Source organism: Siniperca chuatsi, linkage group LG2 (genome assembly GCF_020085105.1).
Source record: "Siniperca chuatsi isolate FFG_IHB_CAS linkage group LG2, ASM2008510v1, whole genome shotgun sequence".
In the NCBI taxonomy this organism is placed as follows: Eukaryota; Metazoa; Chordata; class Actinopteri; order Centrarchiformes; family Sinipercidae; genus Siniperca; species Siniperca chuatsi.
The window spans coordinates 624,855-647,500 of record NC_058043.1 but is presented as its reverse complement, the minus strand read 5'-3'; the positions used below and the strand labels follow the sequence as shown (position 1 = coordinate 647,500).

General features: G+C 44.8%; 1 protein-coding gene across 4 annotated transcripts in view; it reads right to left on the bottom strand.

Annotated features, from left to right (window-relative positions):
* Window positions 1-22,646, bottom strand: part of LOC122886146 (E3 ubiquitin-protein ligase RNF123) — a 152,807-nt gene that overhangs the window by 86,602 nt on the left and 43,559 nt on the right. For 3 of the 4 annotated variants that reach the window (XM_044218163.1, XM_044218138.1, XM_044218144.1), the window contains exons 27-37: window positions 22,307-22,484; window positions 21,306-21,380; window positions 19,912-19,999; window positions 17,937-18,024; window positions 17,118-17,202; window positions 14,732-14,758; window positions 10,932-11,071; window positions 6,467-6,523; window positions 5,832-5,963; window positions 5,150-5,225; window positions 4,132-4,216 (exon numbers count right to left, since the gene is read on the bottom strand). In XM_044218163.1, the coding sequence (XP_044074098.1) occupies window positions 4,132-4,216; window positions 5,150-5,225; window positions 5,832-5,963; window positions 6,467-6,523; window positions 10,932-11,071; window positions 14,732-14,758; window positions 17,118-17,202; window positions 17,937-18,024; window positions 19,912-19,999; window positions 21,306-21,380; window positions 22,307-22,484 (1,031 nt within the window). The remainder of the gene's footprint in view (window positions 1-4,131; window positions 4,217-5,149; window positions 5,226-5,831; window positions 5,964-6,466; window positions 6,524-10,931; window positions 11,072-14,731; window positions 14,759-17,117; window positions 17,203-17,936; window positions 18,025-19,911; window positions 20,000-21,305; window positions 21,381-22,306; window positions 22,485-22,646) is intronic. The other variant, XM_044218154.1, reaches the window with a different exon arrangement.

The window sequence follows — 22,646 nt, the reverse complement described above, 5'->3', positions numbered from 1 at the left end:
CCATTCAGGCACAACGAGAGTTCAACACGCGAACGTTTACTGCAGCACGTCTTTATAATGTCCCCAGAGCGACCGGCCCCCAGAGCGACCGGCCCCCAGAGCGACCGGCCCCCAGAGAGCGACCGACCGGCCCCGCAGAGCGTCCGGTCCTCAGAGCGCGACCGACCGGCCCCAGAGCGTCCAGTCCCCAGAGAGCAACCGACCAGCCCCCAGACCGCCCGGTCCCCAGAGTGCGACCGACCGGCCCCAGAGCGTCCGGTCCCCAGAGAGCAACCGACCGGCCCCCAGAGTGACCGACCGGCCCCCAGAGTGACCGACCGCCCCAGAGCGTCCGGTCCCCAGAGAGCGACCGACCTTTATAATGCGAGGAGGATGTTGGCGTCCGGTCCCTGAGAGCAACCGACCGGCCCCAGAGTGACCGACGTCGCCCCCAGAGGACCGACCGGCCGACGACGCTGCTCAGACCGACCGACCCCCAGAGCGTCCGCCCCCGCAGAGCGAGCAGGATTTCTCCCGGACGACTGTGGGAGGCTCTGACTGATCTTTTCTTTTGAAACATGAATCAATAGTTTGTTTCATTGGCACCAAAGGGCCACGTGACACACACACACACACACACACACACACACAATTATCGCCCCGTCCTGTCATTTCACATGATATACGATGATAATTTCCAAAAAATGAAAAACGGGGAGCAGATTTGCGAGTCCCAGCGGTGATTCCAGTTATAAAACGTCCAGTCTGGAGCCCTGGAGGAGTAAAAACAGGCGGGCCAGACTATTTCCTGGCTGAAATAGAAATAGTCCCCCGCAATACGGCCGTTTGTCTGTGCAGGACTCGGCAGCTGTTCGTGATAAATTTGCAGCAACTTGAACCACTCAGGCCCCATTTCATCATTTCAAGTGTCTCGTGAAATGCAGATGAGATTTAAGACACTTTGATTTACATAATAATCATTCATCTCCCTCCCCGTTACTCTTTTCTACTGAATGTTGTCAGACAGGACCGGTCTGTGTCTCTTCATCTGGCCTCATAATTATCAAACCTCTTTGGTTTCTTCTCTACTTCTTCCAGCGCTGATCCCTGCCCAGCTGCACAGCCTGACGCCGCTCACAGGCAGCGAAGCCCTGTATTTGTGTTCATTAATCTGATGCAAAAAGACACGAACAGAAGACTTCTCCAGTCCTGAACTGGGTTTACCGGCGGATCACTTGGACCAGAAACTAGGAGTCGGTGCAGTTCCTGTGGCGGCAGAAAAGAGTCAGTGTGGAAATGTTGACGGCAGTCAGTCGTACGGCGTACCAACATGGCTGCCGTCCCTCAGCTCAGTTCAGGTTCACAGTCGCGTCCACACAGTAAGACGTGAGAGCTGTCTCCTGAGAGACAACTGTTCAGTATCACACCTCCACCACAGGGTGCGGTGATTCACCACCAGACTCACCGTTCATACAGAAATGTAGATTATATTATGTCTCCACGGCGGCTTTTAAAGTTTCGGGTTGACAAAGTAACTTATCGGCCGTACAGCGAAGTTAGTCGTTTTCTTACTGAGGAAACGTTCATCTGCCTCTCGCTCACAACGCGACTGAAAGACAAAGAGCAGCACTACAAACCGCTGAGCCACACATATCAACCGGCGGGGGACACGAGAGACAATCAATCACCATCCCGCCGCAGCGGAATACTAACACTGGATTCATATTCCTGCTGCGTTCATGTGTGTGTTGCATTTTACTGCTGCAGATGTTTCAGGTTGAGCTCATTTTAACTGCTTTATATCCTGTTGGGTAGTTTAACCTGCAGCAATGCATCATGGTCTATAAGGTCGTCACGTGTTTGCAGCGTCGCCGTCCTGTGAGAACCACGTATCAGAGAAACAGCCTGTTTTCAGCTCTGTGACGATGCGTTCTCCAGCTGATCCGAGGGGGGGTTAAAGAGTTTATTCAGCTTCAGGAGGAGGAGAGTTTCCTCAGCACGTGAAGGAAACTCTTCATCCTTCAGCTCGTCACTAACACCTGGAGATACGAGGTTTCCACCGGACAGGAAGGGGATGAAACACTGTGATCTGTGAAGTAACTGAAGCCGTCAGAGTGAGACGTCCGATATTTCCTCTGAGACGAGGCGGAGTGGAAGTAGAAAGCAGCATCAAATGGAAATACTCAAGTAAAGTACAAGTACCTCGAGTTTGTACGTAAGTGCAGGACTTTCCCCCGCTGCAGGCCGATGATGTCACCACGGGGCTGCGCGATAAAATCACAATCTGGATTCAGGCCTCGTTTTTATGAGCCGGAGATCCACTAACTCGAAACAAGCGCTCCCAATTTCTCCCTAAACTGCACCAACACGTGTGTGTGTGTGTGTGTGTGTGTGTGTGTGTGTGTGTGTGTGTGTGTGTGTTACTGCACAGGAAGAGGGGGCGGGGCATCGTCACCATGTCACTCAACCTAACGTGTGAGAGTTACTGCATCATTAATCACATGTAATCGCTGGAGTAGACGCATTACAGCCTGAGTCTGAGATCAGAGCCGGATCCAGGATCTGCTTCCTGTCAGGCTGCGGTTTTCTTTGGCAGCAGCCGGAGCTTTGATCGGCTGCTAATTGGATTTGCTCCACGCTGCAGCCCATCAACACCCTGACGCCCCTCGTTATGTGTGTGTGAGTGTGTGAGAGTTGAAATGTGCGTGTAACCTGGAGCGTCACAGATCCTGGACCTGGTTCGACGTTCCCTCAACCAGAGCGCTTCTCTTTTCTATTGTTTTGCAATGGGAGCCGTCCAATCACAGTGGAGGAGGGGCGGGACAAGTCCCACAAAGACCGGCCGTCACGTCCCACATGAACAGAGCTGGTCCTGAGCATCCAGGTCTGTGCCAGGTGACTTCCCACCGCAGCATCGGCTCGGAGGAACATTTCCTTCACCACGGGTTTATCAGGTGATATTCCGTATCATAGCAACCGAAGCGCCAGCTGAAAAAAACGCTGCGCCTCCAAAACGTCTTCAGAGGAGCGGCTGGTGCAGTCGGCGGGGAGAAAACGCTTTGCTGGACACACGCCTGCTTTGTATATGTAGGCTTTTAATGTGGAAAGACAACAGGAAGTGCTGAGCGTCGTTGACGGTAGCTTAACGAGCATCAGGAGTACGGCAGAGAAGAGTCTGGGGACATTATTTCTGTCCCCCCCCCTCGTGGATATTATCAACGAGCGTATTGATCCTAGCTGCTGTGAAACTCCCGTCACTCTTTCATCCCTCTGCTCGTGACCTCGTGTTGCTCTTCAGATATGAATATGTTTTATTGAGCGCAGCCTTTGATTGTTTCTAGTTTTTGGACCGTGAGTCTGGTGATCTGGGTGCGGGCTGCTGTTGAGTTTGAACCGGACCGAGGGATCCTCTCAGTCCCCGCGGTGCTCGTTTGTCCCTTTGAATCCAGCGAAGCAGAGCGAGGAGGGCAACACGTCGTCCTTCAGAGATTAGATCTCTCTGTGGCTGAAAGCTCATTATCCGGTTAGCCGAACGCCCTTCATCAGGACGCCGTTCAACACTTTAATCCAAATAATGAAAGAAAGCTCCTCGCGGCGTCACGAGCCGGCCGTTCATTAAAGCTCACGATCAAACACGGGCCTGCAAATCTGTTCTGAGAGTTCAGGAGACGAAGTCTTCAAATGTCTTGTTTCGTCTCACAAACCCAGAGATTTTCAGCAGCAAATGCACAGATTTAAGCAGCTGCTTCGGTAGTCGGTTATTTGATTAAGCGACTCATCGTTTCAGCTGTAAATGAATCATTAAAGTTTCACACTCGAAGAGCAGAAGAACCAGAACCAGAGGGAAAGCGGCGCAGCAGTTTACAGCTCTGTCAAAGTAACTAAATAATAAGCTAGTTAAACATTATTGTGAATTATTATCCGACCGCAGAGAGCAGAGTCGAGCGACACACGTTTCCAACTGCGATCAGGTGGTTCGGAGATGCCGGGAGTTTCTCCGTCGCCAGCTGCAGCTAAATAAAACATTAACAAATGCGAACACAGGGGCGTGCTGGAACCCTCCACCGAGGGGTCCACCGTCACACCCGGCTCAGATGCATCATGGGTAGAAATCCAGCTCAGACTCAATCACACCAATGGAGAACGTCTTACCCCTGCCTGTCTCCATCCACCAGGATTCGAACCAGGATCCCTGTAACTGCCACCAGGATGGGGTAGTGGTCCACACTCTCCAGACCTGCAACACACACACACACACACACACACACTCGTCTGAATCAACACCCGAGTCACTTTTATGTGAAAGTGTCGACAGTCGGACCTGAAACTTTTCTGTATCACTTTTTAAACAACACAGGTCTGACGTGAATGCTGTCAGATTCACGTACAGACTGCGGCACGTCACATCGCGTTCATCTTGGACAAAGACCTGCGGCCATTTTCAGTCCTGAACGGAGCTCAGGATCCGGCTGAAGGTGGATTTCATTCAACGCATGAAACATGTTCAGTAGACTGTATCTGCATCCTGGTACAGTTTGGTTATATAATATAACGACTAATAACGACAGGCGAATCTCACAGAAACTAACTGATGACTGGAAATTCAAAGGAAATGTTACAGAAGGAAATTATAAAGGAAATTAAGGAAATGTTCAACTGGTACTCTTCGTATTAAAGCTCCAGCGTGCAACATTCAGGAGCAGCTGTCGGCAGAAATGAAATATAATATTCATAAGTGTGTTTTCATCAGTGTTTAATCACCTGAAAATAAGAAGCGTTGTGTTTTCGTTACCTTAGAATCAGCCTTTATATCTACAGAGGGAGCGGGTCCCCTTCCACGGAGGCCGCCATGTTGCACCGCCATGTTTCTACAGGAGCCCAGAACGGACAAACCAGACACCGGCTCTAGAGAGGGCCTTTCGTGTTTTTACGAGTTTCGCGGCCACCGTAGCTTCTCCTCCACACTGCACCTTTAGAGTGTTTCTGTTTAGTTAACAGCGTCGCGAGAGAATCTTTTAGTCTTATTTTCCCTGCAGCCAAACTACATGATTCTTTTCAGGAAAATAAAAATTGGGAGATTACGGACCAGTTTTAATGTGTGTGTGTGTGTGTGTGTGTGTGTGTGTGTGTGTGTGTGTGTGTGTGTGTGTGTGTGTGTGTGTGTGCGTACCTGGCAGTCTCAAGTTGACGACACGATCAAACAGGTTCTTCTCCGCCGTCACTCTGTTCAACACCTGGTTCAGCAGCTGCAAGACAAGGCGAGCATTTGGTTTCAGTCGGGCTTCTCTCTCTCCGTCTGTAACGAGCTCTCGACTCCCGTCACGTTAGTTTGCTACAAAATAATCTCACGTTTATTCAGAGTTATTGGTCACGTTTCCTTTCTAAGACTCAGACTCAGTGACAGCACTATAATTATATGTTTTTATTGGTTGATTTTTAGATAACCGACACACCGTCATCGTGTCCGTTTGCATCAGGAAGCTCTGCATTTGTGGATGATCGAGTTATCGGATTATAATGTTGATGATGTGACTCGAGTCTGGATTTTATGGTCTTCAAAGCTGGTTTAAAATTCATCTGGAACTGTTGTCATAGCAACAAGTCCGTAAACCCGAACCTTCAAAACTGCAGCTTAGCGACAGCTGGATCGCGAACAAGACGTTTCACAGAGAAGCACAAACAGGAAGTCAGAATCATTAGGAGCTGGTGGCGTAATCATCCCGTTTAGTTATCGTAACGAAGAGGCCAGTGTTTGGGTTTCTCTCGCTGGGACGACACGTCGTACGAGCGAGAGGAAGCCCGTGAAGCGAAGCCGGCGCTCTGCCAGGCGTTCGCGTCTCTGAGTGAATTACCTGAGCGAGTCGTCTGAGCAGCAGCTCCGCGGAGGGCCGGGACCAGTCCAGGAAGATCTCGGGTACCAGGGTGACCGTCATCTCCAGCACTCGCAGCAGGCTGACCGACAGGTCGAAGCAGGTGGCGCACACCTGGAACCACGGTTTACATGGTGAATCACCAGATCCCCCACACACACACACACACACACACACACACACACACACACACGTCCTTCTACCTATGTGAGGACCATCAGAATCAGCCCAACTCATTCAGTTTCCTGTGATATGAAACAGAAAACCTCACAAACCCTCACAGTCTGAGACACACTGTGAATGTTTACATTGAAAAAATGACAAACAATGAATCGATTATCATAACCGACTAATTCATTAATCAACAGACACGTTAACAGTCAGTGACGGGATTTCCACACGTCAGCCATGTTTATGTGAGCTACTGAGAACAGGAAGGAGACGACTGCATGGTATTCTGTGCGTACAGTGCGTCGGTATTCACAGGAGCTGCTACGGGAACTTAACGACCTTCAGCCTGGAGCTTCACGTTAACAACCTGCGAGACCACGTTTAGGTTCAGGACGTCGTCCTCAGAGGGGGGGCAGAGGGAACACAACGGGACCTGGTGTTATTACCTTCAGCTGACGAGTGTCCACAAAGTTTCTCTCTGGACGCTCTGCCGCCTGCTGGATCTGAAAGAGGAGCGCCAAGAGAAGGACAGGTGAGAACGTAGGCGAGCAGGAGAAAAGGTTTGTAAACACACCTGTAACTCGTCTTTTTATGTACGTTCAAGAATTTAAAAAGCTGGATTGTAAAGAGCAACATTTCAGATAAATGTTAACAGCTGTGAAGTCACACAATAAAACCTCTGCAACACAAAGAACCCACTCTGACCCGCAGCTGGAAGTCCGGTCTATTTCAAAGACCGCGTCCCTGTGTGTTGTTACACATGTTCCTCCCCGTTTCCTGTCCGCCTCTTTACCTGTCCGCCTCTTTACCTGTCCGCCTCTTTACCTGTCCGCCTCCTTACCTGTCCGCCTCTTTACCTGTCCGCCTCCTTACCTGTCCACCTCCTTACCTGTCCTGTCAAATAAAATGATATTTGTTCTGTTTCACTCAGAAACCCGTCACATGACGCTGCCGTTGCTCTGGATGCAGGTATAATGTTTAACATCTTAGCTTAGCATGTTAGCATGCTAACATTAGCTAGTTAGCAGTAAACACAGACTGCAGCTGAGGCTGATGGGAACGCCATCAGCTCTGCAGGTCAGAAACCAAAGTGTCGGACACGTTAACGTGTCGACCTGATGGTGGCGCTAGATGGAAAGTCAGAGGATCAGCAGAGTTATTACAGTTCATCCTGAGGGGAGCATGAACGATGAAGCACGTCTCATCACAGTCCAGCAGCTGCTGAGACGCTTCAGTCTGGACCGAAGACGTGGACGGACGGATGGACGGAGGGACAGACAGGCAGACAGAGGGACAGACAGACAGACAGAGGGACAGACAGACAGACAGACAGAGGGACAGACAGACAGACGGACAGACAGAGGGACAGACAGACAGACAGAGGGACAGACAGACAGAGGGACAGACGGACAGACAGACAGACAGAGGGACAGACAGACAGGCAGAGGGACAGACAGACAGACAGACAGAGGGACAGGCAGAGGGACAGACAGAGGGACAGACAGACAGACAGACAGAGGGACAGACAGACAGACAGACAGGCAGAGGGACAGACAGACAGACAGACAGACAGGCAGAGGGACAGGCAGAGGGACAGACAGAGGGACAGACAGACAGACAGAGGGACAGACAGACAGACATACAGACAGAGAGACAGACAGACAGACAGACAGAGAGGGACAGACGGACAGGCAGACAGACAGACAGACAGACAGACAGACAGGCAGACAGAGGACAGACGGACAGGCAGACAGACAGACAGACAGACAGACAGACAGACAGACAGGCAGACAGAGGGACAGGCAGAGGGACAGACAGACAGACAGAGGGACAGACAGACAGACAGACAGACAGACAGACAGGCAGACAGAGGGACAGGCAGAGGGACAGACAGACAGACAGAGGGACAGACAGACAGACAGACAGACAGACAGACAGGCAGACAGAGGGACAGGCAGAGGGACAGACAGACAGACAGGCAGAGGGACAGACAGGCAGAGGGACAGACAGACAGACAGACAGACAGACAGAGGGACAGACAGACAGAGGGACAGACAGACAGACAGAGGGACAGACAGACAGACAGACAGACAGGCAGAGGGACAGACAGACAGACAGACAGAGGGGACAGGCAGAGGGACAGACAGAGGGACAGACAGACAGACAGACAGAGGGACAGACAGACAGACAGACAGGCAGAGGGACAGACAGACAGACAGACAGACAGGCAGAGGGACAGGCAGAGGGACAGACAGAGGGACAGACAGACAGACAGAGGGACAGACAGACAGACATACAGACAGAGAGACAGACAGACAGACAGACAGACAGACAGAGGGACAGACGGACAGGCAGACAGACAGACAGACAGACAGACAGACAGGCAGACAGAGGGACAGACGGACAGGCAGACAGACAGACAGACAGACAGACAGACAGGCAGACAGAGAGGACAGGCAGGCAGAGGACAGACAGACAGACAGAGGGACAGACAGACAGACAGACAGACAGACAGACAGACAGGCAGACAGAGGGACAGGCAGAGGGACAGACAGACAGACAGAGGGACAGACAGACAGACAGACAGACAGACAGACAGACAGGCAGACAGAGGACAGGCAGAGGACAGAGACAGACAGACAGGCAGAGGGACAGACAGACAGAGAGACAGACAGACAGACAGACAGACAGACAGAGGGACAGACAGACAGAGGGACAGACAGACAGACAGAGGGACAGACAGACAGACAGACAGACAGACAGGCAGAGGGACAGACAGACAGACAGACAGACAGAGGGACAGACAGACAGACAGACAGACAGACAGACAGACAGACACGCTGCTAACGAGGCTGAACAGTGACAGGAAGCTGAACTTCTAGCAGTGTGTGTGCAGAGAAACGCTGAGGCAACAGGAAACGTGCTGCTGTGCTGAAAACACCAGACGTTCCCACGGGAACACGATCAATTAGAAGACTACGTGCTGCTAAGTTGGACGATTCGCAGCGTATTACTGAGGATTTATCTAAAACCCAAAATAATCTCATTAGAGGGAAACAAACAGAACGTCTTACGCTATTTTTAGCACCCTGCATCTGTACTGCTCTTATATTAATGCTGAAGTTGTCTTTAAAGGACCATACCACCTGACATTACTGAACAACATTTCCCAGCTCACGCAGGTGGCCCTGTAGCTTGTAGCTGGTATGTCTCCTGCCTCCCAGGGGCCCGTTGGTTTCACGTCATTTCAGTTTCAAAATCAACTCTCAGACTTGAAAACGTACTCAGCTGAGGCATCGTGACGAAACCCGTCCGCACTGGTTTTCATTAAAGTTACTTGCTTTTAGAGCTTTAATGGTGTCAAAGGGACAGCCCCCCCCCCAACGTCCAAACTACACGTCTCCTCTCACCTGTAGCGGTTTATCGGCCGCAGAGACGTCTGCATGTTTTCAATATAACGAGACTATATGGAACTCAGGTTTGTTGTGAGCAGTTTCATGTAGGAACTGTTCTCTTTCTCCCGATAGTTCCCACATGAAACTGCTCACAACAAACCTGCGGATTATCTTCAGTAACCGGGTCAGGATGTCTGGAGAGAGACGTTGCTGTTGAATTTTTTTTTTTGGCGCTTTGAGCTCCACAGGCCGAGCGCCATATAGACCCGTTATATAGAGTGTTGCAGGGACGATGATTTTTGTGTCGTCCTGGTTCCCTCGACAAAAAGCTAATGGGATTTTTCCATTCTGTGGCAAACAGAAGTTTATGACACATTGTGTTCAGTAAGATAATCTGATAAAATGAACAGCACTTTTATGATTTTTGAAGCGTAAATGCGATCCGCCAGAAGTAAAAAGCTAACGTTAGGCTATAAACGTACTGCACCGCGGTCGCGTGCCTTCAGCGTCACCACCACTAGGCTTCTAACTTGTAATGTGATGTCTCGCGCTAACCTCTTCTACAAAAGCCTTTCCTCTTAGCGTGACCTAGAACAGTTTGCAGAGTGCGAGTATAAACCACGGACGTATGAAACATCACACAGACTGGACACAACGAGGCTGTAGAGGCGGAGTAGTGAGCAGATGAGTTTTTATGTTCGGCGTGATGACGTTTAACGTCCCCGACACCCTCTGTAGTCTCATTTAGCCTCTTGTTAGCAACCGACACGTAAAAGCTTCAAAATGCAAGAGGGGGGCATCTACTGACGTATTTTATGTCGTAGAACAAAACGCGAAAATCTCTTAAGCTCGTGTTCCCCACAGACGTTATTTCAGGCATCTAACCCAAAACCCGTTCAAAACCCCACTGACCCGAGACCAGGGAAGCAGACGTGCTAAAATGCTAACTGACTTCTGGGTTTTAGGACTCATTCCTGCAACACGCTATTCAAGAAAGGCAGACATCTCGCCGATAACGCTTGGGTGAACCGTCCCTTTAAACAGGTGAAGTGCTGTGTGAACCCTTCCTGGTGGTGCATTCAGGTGCTGAAGTGAAGGTCTGACAACAGAACTTCACCCTTCAGCTGCCACATAGCGCTGCATTCATTAGCTGTGACGTTTGGAAACTCCGCAGGGAAAACTAATAATTATCAGACACTTCTGTGTGTTGCTGATGTGTCTGAAGCCAGGGTCCGTATTTACCTGCACTCTGACTCCGACCGTCCTACTGATCATTCAACAGTGCAGAAAACCCGGATCCACTTCACACCGCCTTCTTTGATCAGTCCGTCCTCGCTTTAGCAAAGATACATTACAAACTGCAAACAACTCTCTTCAGCCTGGCATATTCCCCAAAACTCGAGTTAAATAAATAAACCCACCAACGGCTCCTGGTGTTTCCACAGACATTAAACGCGTCAGGCTGAATTATGGGTAATATATGATGCACGCTCTGCTGGGAGCCGTGCTCTCGTACCTCCTGGATCATGCCGATGAACTCGGAGAACGCCCAGTTGAGCTGGTTCAGGACGCTGTTGAGGAACGAGGCGGCCATGTCTTTGTCCATACTCAGCAGCTCCGCCATGTGTCTCTGCAGCAGCAACGACGGACACGGCTCTAAACCAATCAGACGAGGGAAGAAGACAGGTAAACAAACAGTGGAAAACAAAGGACACAAGAGAGTGAATATTATTTTAACAGCGTGTCCATCATCTCTCTGCTGGTCCAGTCAGAGAGGACGCTGATGAAGCGGCCAACCAAAGACTCAACCCACCGATTACACCGCTGATTACTGTCCCCTGTAACCGCTGGATCCCCCTCACCCTCCCTTCCAGTGTATTTTTAAAAACACAGGAGTGGGGTTGGTGAGGGGTCGGGTTCCCATAGAAGTTTGTTTTCAAGTTCGAAGTTAGAAAACTTAGATAAGTGACACGCTGCTGTTAACGGTTTGTCAGCCCTGAGTGTGTTCTGAAGTTATGTGTACAGTCATCTACAGGACCGTGTTGTGTTTACGGCCACAGAGGAGGAATAAATCGCTCCTTTGTGTCTGACTGAAGGCTTGTTAACATCAGCAGCCGTGTTACAGCTAGCAAGTGACGGTATAAGCCGAGGTCTGCAACAGTTCAGACTCGAAGTACAGAACCGAACAAAATCTACAAGAAACCGATCAACGAAAAACACTGATTATTAAAGCTGTTGGCTTTAACTCACAGATTAAGTCTGATCCAGCTCAGTGTGACAACGGCAGCAGATCGTGATCTCATGAACTATTTTATACTTTGATGACGTGTCTCGGGACAAGCATTTCAACAGCAGCTTCTGCCAGGTGGCCTGATTTTATCTTGGGTGTAGTTACACTGTAAAACATATTTTAAATATTACCTGACAATGTAGTATAATGGTGTCCTGTATGATGTTTTTGTTTTTACTAACATTAATAATTAATCTTATCTTAATCATTAATCTTATATTCTGTTTTCAGAGTGACTCTAACATCTGTCCTGGACTAAAGAAGAAAAACAGCCTCTTGGTTTAACTCTGGAGCATTTATTAATGTGCACACTCCCTGATTAATAAACCAATAAATAAATAAATAAATGTGACAGATGTGATAAGACAAGGCAAGAAGGAGAGAGGATCAAGAGGAGGGTTTAAGAGCAAATAGTAAAGTCTACGACAACAGAGAAGGTGTTGACAGTGTGGTCGGAGTAGACTGACAGGAGACGAACACCCTCTATCATCCTGAGACAATGGAGGAAACAATAGGTGATGGAAGAAAAGAAAGATGAGGAAAGAAATACAGGAAATGAGAGGCAAAAAGGAGACTTGAAGGGAAACGGATTAGAGAGGGACAGAGGAGGAATGAAAGAAGTGAACACACAGAGGAGAGGAAGAGGAGGAGGAGGAGGAAGACAAACACAAGTGTGTGGAAAAGATGAGGGAAAGCTCTCCAGCCTCCTGTGGGAGACGTGATGGGAACATCGTGGAGTCAAGTGTTCATTAAGTCTTATAATCCCCGTTTCTCCTCTCTGCCCTACGACATCCCTGAAGGATGAAATCTCCCCATCTGCTCTGAAGCACGAAATACTGTTTATTATCCTGAAGATACACAGAGGTCAGGCTACTGCTGACGACAGGAAATGGTACAGTATCATTTTGAGGCACCTGAGAATTTCCATTTTATGCTACTTTAAACTTCTACTTCTTCTCCACTATATTTATCTGACAGCTGCAGTTACTGGTTACTTCACAGTTAAAAACAAATGACTGTTACAGATTAAACTAGCTGACCGTATATAAAGTAGTTAAAACTACAACTGTATGATCATATAAGTATTTTCAGATTTTAGCTGTAGCTGTTGAGCTCAACGCAGCTGGCTACATGGCGAGCCAGCCACAAGTACCGAAGTAGCGAAGTGTCTGATAACAGGGCTAACGTTACACTGCTATACGAGATGACCTCAGTCATGTTTTGGGTCTAAATACTATAATGAGCAGATTTACAGTAGTTCTGAACTTTAATTTACCTTCGACATGACACATTGGTAATATATTGGGATCCGTTCCGTTCTTAAAGAAGAGCGGCCGTCTTTTCATAAGCGGACCAGTCCGCCACCGGCCCGGACGGACCAGTGACTGGTCAGCCAACTTGCCCTGTACTGGGCCCGGGCCGTCGGTTATGTCGGACCCTGGCCCACCTCTAAATCCCCTCTGATACGCACCTTCGTTATAATAGTACATTGTTTGAGGGAACTATAACGTTAGCTAACTGGACGCAACCGTCACTAATGCTAACGTAGCTCCTCGGGGACTGAAGCTGTTCTTTTTCTCATTTTGACAATCTAACCGGTGACAACACGTTAGTTTAGGTTTTAAGGACTATGACTGTCGGAAAGTTGTTGTTTATCTTGTTTAAATATGCAGAACTATAATTTTATGGGTTATTGTTGTTCGGATGATTGAGCTAAGATCGCTAATATGTGCTAACGTCAGTGTCCGTTTTCTCCACACTAACTGGCAGCTATACCACGTGATACCAACGCCGTTATACTATTGGCTCACAGGCCTTGTTAGAAGCAGGAAGCAAAGTCAGACACAGAGATAAACAAAACATTCATTTTGGACCCGTCAACATTTTTTAAATGATTAATTCACAATCATGATTTTTTTTTTTTGGAAAAGCGATACTTTTATTCCGCACCTTTCTAAAAGCTCTGGAGATGTTTGTTTGTTTTTTTAAATATTCGTCTACATAAAAATGTTATCGATGTAACCTTTAAAACTAGCTAATTGTGGTAGCAGTTGAAACTAGCTCCACCTCGAGCAGCTACAACAGTAAAACGCTGCAACATTGATGCATCAGTAAAAATAAATTACATTTTTCTAATTATATTTTATTAAGTACGTTTAGCTTACATACTTAAGTGGCATTTTCCATGCAGGACTTTTACTTTAATGGAGTATTTTTATATTGCAGTATTTTTACTTTTACTTAAAGTGAGACTATGTAACTTTTGAAAGGAGAAATTACACATTCTTCTCTTTAAAAATGCAAAGTTTGATTAATAAGTAATAAAATGCTCCCTTCCACAGTACAGTCCAGTCAGTGGTATGACCAGTAGCTTTAGTGGATAATGTTAGCAAACTTTAAAAAGATATTGCAGTTTTAGATTAAAGTCAGTTCACTGACCAGAGGTCACACAGTCTGAATACTTCCTGCACCACTGGCGTTTACACAGTGAATGTATTAATACAACAAATACAACAATGTAAAAGTACTCCACTACAGTAAGTCCTGCATTCAAAATTGTACTTAAGTGAAAGTACAGACGTATTATCTGCTAAATGTACCTAAAGTATAAAAAGTAAAAGTATTCCTTCTGCAGAAAATTGGGCCCTGTGACATAGATTCATATATTGTGATATATTTTATCATTAGATTGTATTTGTGTTAATTATGAGTAGGATTCCACCTTAACATATCAACTGAGTGCTTATGCAGTATGCATATAACCTGCTTTAAAACAGGAGAGGGGAAAGGCACATAAACTAAAAACAAATACAGTGTCTGTTGATAATGGGACGTCACATCTTAACATTCACTAACTGGGATCACTGGTCCTGAAAATGGACTACATCTACTAACTATTTAATCAGATTGAGGAGCTTTAGGCGAGACTGTGCACTGAAACAAAGGTGACAGCTGTTATTAAAAGAGCAAAATAAATGAAGACAGTGACAACCGAATGAAAATGGGAGTGATGGAAAATAACTTACTTTGGAAACTAGCAATGGACAGATCCCCTGAAAGGCATGCAAATGAGAAGGCACACAGATGAAAGTCAATTATCATGCAGGAAGCAGAAAATCACAATTAAGTGGAAAAGAAACAGAGGAGCAGAAAAAGCTTTGAAACAAAGAGGACAATGACACGGCAAAGCATGCTTAATACATTTAATTATTAAAGGAACAACCCACATTTTGAGAAATATGATTTGTTTGCATTCACACAGTCAGATGAGATCAATATCTATTTCCTCTCTGTGCTTACAATACAAATATACTTTAGGTCAGGGGCGTGGTTAGCCTAGCTTAGCACGAAGACTGGAAGCAGGAGGAAAGAAAAAATATGTCTTCCAATAACTCAAAACTGTCAAGTTTACATTTCATGTAGGCCAAATGCATCCAGGAGTCACCTGAGTTTGGTTCAGAGGACAGTGTGACTCTATGAGGACAGGACATCTGAGCTCTTATAGGTTGAAAGATAGTGACCTCACTGCTCTATAAACCACAACGTTGTGTTAGATTCAACATGTAGCGTGCTTGTTAGCGGCACGGCTCCATGGATGGAAATGTCCTCCACTTTCTTCCACACTGAAACATCTCAACTATTGAATGGAACACGCTAAACTAGAATGGTGAAGATGATAAACATAGTACCTGCTAAACATCAGCATGTTAGCATTGTCACTTTTAATATGTAAGCATGCTAACATTAGCATTTAGCTCAAGACACCACGCCACGTCGATAAGAATAAGAATATCTGTCTTGTCTGGATTTAACTGAAGGAAACTGGTTGTAATCCAGCGTTGGACTTTCCTGTAATGAGTGCAGCACACTGCAGCAAGCTCAGTGGCTTTATTGGAAGTTAAAGCTCCGTGTCATCAGCATAAAAATGAGGTTAAACTGCCATGACAGCAAATAACATCACCAAAGGGGAACAAATATAGGGAAACTAAAACAGGACCCAGGATTGGCCCTTGAGGTACTCCAAACCTCTAGCCTCTATACGTTTCTATAGACAGTTTGAGTTTTTTCCAGAAGAACAACTCAACATTTAGTGAAATCCTATATGAAGCTACTGCCAGCAGCTGGTTAGCTTAGCTTAGCATAACAACTAGAAACAGGGGTAAACAGCTAGTCTGGCTCTGTCCAAAGGTAACAAAATCCACCTATCAGCACCTGTAAAGCTCACTGATTAACACGTTATATCTGGTTTGTTTCATCTGTACAAAAACCAAGAAACAGCCACACAACCTGGTGAAATGGTGATTTGTAGTTTTTGCACTCAGGTTTGTTATGTTAGAAAATAACTGTTTTTGTTCCCCTTGTTTTGTATGTTAAAATTAAGAAAAAATGCTTTCTAATTACAAAAACACAAGATTGTATCTTATGAGTATTCCAGCATTCTGTATGTGAAATGATTGATGATGCATTCTCAGACTATGGTGTGACACTTCCATTTTTATTTATTTATATAGCACCAATTCATAACAGAAGTTATCTCATTGCACTTTTCCTGTAGAGCAGGTCTAGACCGTACTCTTATAAATTTAAGAGAACAAAGATTAATCTTTTGCTGTGATTCTGTGCTGAAATCATAATTGTAATCATTGTATTGTGTAATCAGCTTGATTATAAATGATCTGTAATCACTGTGTGCGCTAAACCATCAGACTAAACTATCCACAACATCCACTCTTCCTTATCAACATCAATGAGTGTAGAAACTAGAAAAATTGACATATTTGTTTTTGCTGCTGTGATTTCATTTATGGTCAGAAAACACCAGAGGCTGACACACACACAGAGATAATTAAAGCCCTAAATCAAACAGAGATGTAGTAAAAAATAAACCTGGTGTAGACAGGCAGTCATGGCCTCAATTTATTTATGGAAATTCATGGGGGGGAAAACACGAGGACTCGAAGCTGAACCAGGAACACTCACATACTAAAACAAAAGAACAAAAAATGATTGAAGAGGATGTACAGAAAGAAAAAAACATGAGAGACAGAAAAAACTAGAAGCCAGAGAGTCAGAAACCGACAAACCGCATGAGAAAGTGAGAAAAGGCACTGAAGGGAAGCAAAAATCATTGATTTATTCACTTCAGCTTAATTCGTTTTAGGGCTATTGAGCGGCTGGAAATGATCCCAGCAACAGAAAAGGCACAAGTCTGGAGACACCCTGGACTGTTCACTGGTCCACCACAGAGCTAACACCAACAAACACGCTCATTCACATTCACACTGACTTGCAGTTTGAGCCTCCCCGCTGCCCACACACAGAATGACAGACAGAGAAAACAGTCGGGGAGCAACACAAACAGCCAGAATATAACGAAATACAAACACAGAGGGAGAGAAAGAGACCACCTACTCTGCAGACTGGGCAGGTTGGCATCCTCAGGTTTGGTTTTCAGGAGGTGAGGAAGGCGAGTGTATCTGTAGCCAAAACCACAACCCTGAAAAACAACACAAAGAGCTCAGACATCGATTAGAGACGACAAAAACCAAAAACAATATGCTGCATTAATTACATATCATCAGTGGTGGAAGAAGTACTCAGATCTTTTACTGCAGTAAAAGCAGTAAAACCACAGTGTAGAAATACTCTGTTACAAGTAAAAGTACTCATTATGCAGAATAATATATATTATATCACTGGATTTTAATTATTGATGCATTCATGTGTTCATCACTTTAATGTTGCAGCTGCTGAAGGTGGAGCTCATTTTAACTTTATATCCTGCTGGTTAATTTAATCTATAATAACACAAATCATCATATATTTGTTGGTTATATTTTGAATTAATAATCAGAATTTGCAAAGTAACCATAGCTGTTAAATAACTGTAGTGGAGTAAAAAGTACATTTGTTCCCTCTGAACTGTAGTAGAGTAGAAATATAAAATAGCATCAACATTTTACTTAAGTATAGTACTTTAGTAAGTGTACTCCACTACTGCATCCATGCACAGATATTAAAGCAGACTAAGAGTCTGCAGCCATGCTAGCAGCTCTGAGGGTCTGTACTTTGAACTAAATGCTAACATCAAGTATAATGTTCACCATCTTAGTTCACAGTGTATTAAGAGATGTGATACGGCGCCGCCACTCAGCCATGGTTAGCATGCTAACATGTGCTAATGTTAGTCTGCCAATGTGTGTGTGTGTGTGTGTGTGTGTGTGTGCTCACCCTCCACAGTCTGACCAGTATCCAGTTGGTCTGAGCCCAGGGTCTCTGTTCATACGGAGCCAGCAGATTCCTCATCATGGCAACACGTCTGAAATCACACGAACAGGTTCAATCCACCCCCATTTATTAATTCACTGTGAGCAACATCCTTCTGCCTTTGGCACTAGTCGCCTGTACTCTAGTGAAGAGGAAATTAATTACATATATATGTATATACACATACATATATTTGGTTGTTTGGCTTCATGACGGTTTGGATTCTGACCTAAAAAAGTCTCAAAGAAAATAACATGACTTCTGTCTGCATAAAGTCTATTTCCACATTAACACAGATGTCTTTCTCTGTGCTCAGGCTCATGTTTCCATTCATGCTGGACTTTCCTGACTTTCTGTTTCTCTAGGTATACTGTGATAAAACCTAATGAAACTCCCGATCGGAGGAAGCTGCCCAAACATGGATTCAAATGCAACATCTATAAAACTTTGAGTCATCTGGTCCATTGTATCCTGTAAACACTGTGTCTAATAACATTAAGTGCATTACTGAAAAAGGTAACTGATCTGAACTGATATGAGACCAGGATCCAGAATTAAAGCAAAACAGATGTTCAGGATTGTTTCAACTCAATCTGATTAAATCAGGAGAATTGTTTCCATATTTGATTACGAGCCCTTTGGGACGGGAGAAACCTGCGGTCCAACATTATGTGATTATCTAAATTGATGGGAAAACAGTTTGGATAATAATAGTAACAATAATAATAAACTTTATTTATATGGCACAGTTAGAAAGTGCTTTACAATAGGACAGATAAAAAGAGAACAAAAACAGACATGACTGTGCTAAAACAATAAAAATTAAAACATAAATCAATAAAACACAACAAATGATTTAAAAGTGGAAACTTGATCTCAGGTGAGTCAGCAGAGGCTGTCACTTTGTGTTTGAGTCTAAAAGTTAGAACAACAAGAAAAGAAATATCTGAGGAGTCCAGGAGCGACGGAGGAAAAATAAACACTAAATGGTCCGAAATATAACTTCAGGACTAAAAGTAATCTGTAAGACTTTATAATCTGTTCAAAAGCCAACAGTGCCGGGAGACCAGGATCAGGTGTTCTAGTTAGAACTTGGGCTGCAACTACCGATTGTTTTCATTATCGATTAATCTACCAGGTATTCTCTCAATTCACTGATTAAATGTTTGGTCATACAATCATTTTTCTGTGGATCAGCTAATTGATAAATCCTAATCAATCCCTTGAGCTGCAGTTGGAACCCTGGTGGCTGTAAACAAGAGTCACAACAGTCTAGTCAGCAGGTGACAAACGTCTAATCTTTGAAAGCTTTCTAAGACGCAGAAAAGAGGAGAGAACCATAGATTTCATGTTCTTCTCACATTGTGAGATTAGAGGATGAGACGGGAGAATGTGATAACTGAAAGGTTCAGTGTCTCTCTCTTATCCCTGTTTAGTTGGAGGAAATACTTAAAAATGTCATGAAGGCTGACAGATCTCTAAAATAGGTTTGCAGCGCCACAGCTTAGATAAATCTGCATGTCATCTGCATATAAGGTGACCTAAAGGAAACATGTAAATAAAAAAAAGGACCAAGCCCCTTGCCCCCCCCACACCCCACAGTGTGTACCCCCTGTAGCTGTAGCTTAGATCCAAAAGGATGGAGTGAAAGCCAGAATCAGCTGATAACTTAAGTAACCTTAAGAAGAGCAATTTCTGTAATATAATTTTTCTTAAAACCAAATAAAAAATGTCAAACATTTATTTTTAAATGTAAATGAATTATCAATATTAAACCAGCAGCTGTTCTAAAACCTCAGGTACAAACAGGAGCTCAGGGACTGACCTGAAATCACTGTTGGCTGTTAATTACGAAAGAAGAAAAGTATGAAACAAACAAACAAACAAACAAACAAACAAGTAAAGCCCAAACCAAAGAGCAGAAAAGACAAACACTCACTGTTCCTCTGGAATCCTCTCCACTGCCCTGAGGGATTGTGGGTAACAGACATAGCTGGCCAGGGCCTGCATCAGAGAGTCCTTGATATCTGAGAGGAAGAGAGCACAGATATATTTTAATACGATGACAACACATTGGTCACGGTGTGAAAAAGTTCCTCTCAACAACACTCAAACCCAATAAAACCTTATTATGGCTTTTTAATTAACTGTAAAAATGTGATTTTAAGGTCTCTCAAACCATCAGATACGAGAGGCTGATGTGTCATAAACGTCATGGTGTTACAGTACACAACTTTTAATGGAGACAACACCTTCATAGATTTACATCAGAACTTCTTACGCTCTGCTTGTTTTGGCACATACACTTCTCCAGAAAGAATTATAAAAGAGGTCGTGATTTGCTTAATGTACCAAAAATAACAACCACATCTCTTCTATGAACATTGACCTGGAACATTAGAAAGAGTTTACTCACTACCCTTCAACTGACAAAGTACCTAAACTAGTTTACAGTATGTTGTTACCCTTCTGTTATAATCAGTCATCTTCATGGCTTCACTTTCTAGGAACTTCAGCCAATTCAATTAAATTTCAATTCAACACAACTTTATTTATCCCTGTACGGGCAGTTGTATGCAGCAGCTCACCACCCAGATCAACAGATACAACAGAAAAACACTGTTCTCCAAACACAGAGCAGAGGAGCAGTAGGAAGTATGGTGGCCCAGATGGTGCAGTTTAACTCTTTAAACTGTTCAATAAGGATGGCTCAGGCTTTTCACCATCCACTGCAACACTTACTGATGAGCCTGGACATCTTCTAGTTTACACCGGGTGATAAGAAGCTGATTGATCACTGCAGTCTGATCATGATAAACTGAGTCACAGCTTCCAGGAACAACAGTCACTTAGAAATAAACCAGTCACAACACACAGAGAGCTGATGAAAGAAACCAAACCACCACCTGTGTACACTCCCGGAAACATTTTTACAAACTGACTGACTCTGTAAGTGCAAAACTATTTATGTTTTACTTGAAGGGGTTTTTTTTTTTTGTTTGTTGGTTACTATTTACTTTGGGATTTTGTCTTTAAATATTTAAATATTTTAGTTTTGCACTAAGATTTTGTGTTTCTGTTGGGTTGAGTACAGTCATTCGATGTGATTTAAACTTTAGTTTTTTAAATTATTTACGCGTCTGACCCCTGAGCAGAGGCCAGGAAAAAGACGAACAGAAACATGAATGAAAGGAGGAAAAAAGAGAGATGATTTCATGTGAATATCATCGTGAAGCTCCATTACTGCAGCAAGAACACTGCACACACACAGTGTTTGCATACAGTGTGTGTGTGTGTGTGTGTGTGTGTGTGTGTGTGTGTGTGTGTGTTTACCTGTTCCTACAATACGTGGATCAGCAAAGTGCTTGGAAAGGATAGCAGCCAGTTGAGTCAAGGTTTCTTCGTAGCCTGAGGGTAAAAAAAGAAATGTTGACACACATGCATGACGTTGTGCAGAAAAAGGATAGGGAGTGGCGGCATTTTAACCAACTGAATGCTTCCATTCACATGATGGGCCTCGAATGAAGTACTCTATTGGTGTCGGTATCACTTTCAGGGTACTGGTTTGGTACTGGTATTGTTTTAAACGATATCCAGCCCTAATTTTGAGGAGTTGGCATGATGTAAGACATGTACTCTTCAGATGTGGATTATTGACAGTTGGCTTCCTGCGGTCTAACAACTTCCTGAACGTCATCACATTTGAAAAGCTGTTTTATATCTAAAAACAGCTTCAACCAATTAATTCACACCAGTTTTAAACTGCTCTTTACACAAGGAGCTACTTACAGGGAGGTTATTAGTGGAATACCATAAATTCTTAAATAATGGCGGGATCCTTTATTTGGCAGAGAGAGCCAGGCCTTGATTTCTAATTCCCCCAGTTAATACAAACTCAACACGTCCTCCATGTTTACCTGCTGTATAATGAACATTTCCACAGCACTAACTCATCAGAACAGAGTCGTGTCCGACTTTTCCCCCGAATGACGTTAAGCTGCCGTGAATTTTCACATTAAAAGTCTTGCAGCCTTCTTTGTATGCGTAGGCTTTTAATGTGAAAAAACATTAGGAAGTGTTCGTTTTTGTTGACGGTAGCTTAGCATGAATCAGGAGTACGACAAATGAAAAGATTATTTCTGTTAAAGAAGCGGCGAGTCTGACACGACTGATGTGGAAATGATCGTGTGAGCTGTCGGTAATTTCAGCCTTTATTTGTTCTAATATGGATATCATTCGAGACTCGGCCGTTATCTGAGCTGCTTTTATGGGAGAATCTACGGCAGGTTGTTACAGGGAGGTTTTTAGTGAAATAAAGGTAAAGTGTGTTTTACCTGGCAGCTCCTCCATGCTGTTCGCGGGGCTGAAGTAGTTCTTGAGAGCGCTGTATGCATTCATGGCCACATTGAGGTAGAACTCTGGAGCAAAGGCGAACAAAGACCCAGTGTTGTCGGCGTGTTCGATGGTCCGAATACAAACGCACAGCAGCCAGTACACATCCAACATCTTGTCCTGGACAGACACGCAGACAGACAGAGGGACTAGAGTCTTTATTTGGATCCCCATCAGATTCCACAAAGTCAAAAATCAGACAGGATCAATAAAACGAGAAAGGCAAAAGTAAAGATCAGAAATGAAAGAAACTTACAATGAACACAAAAACTAAATTGTCAC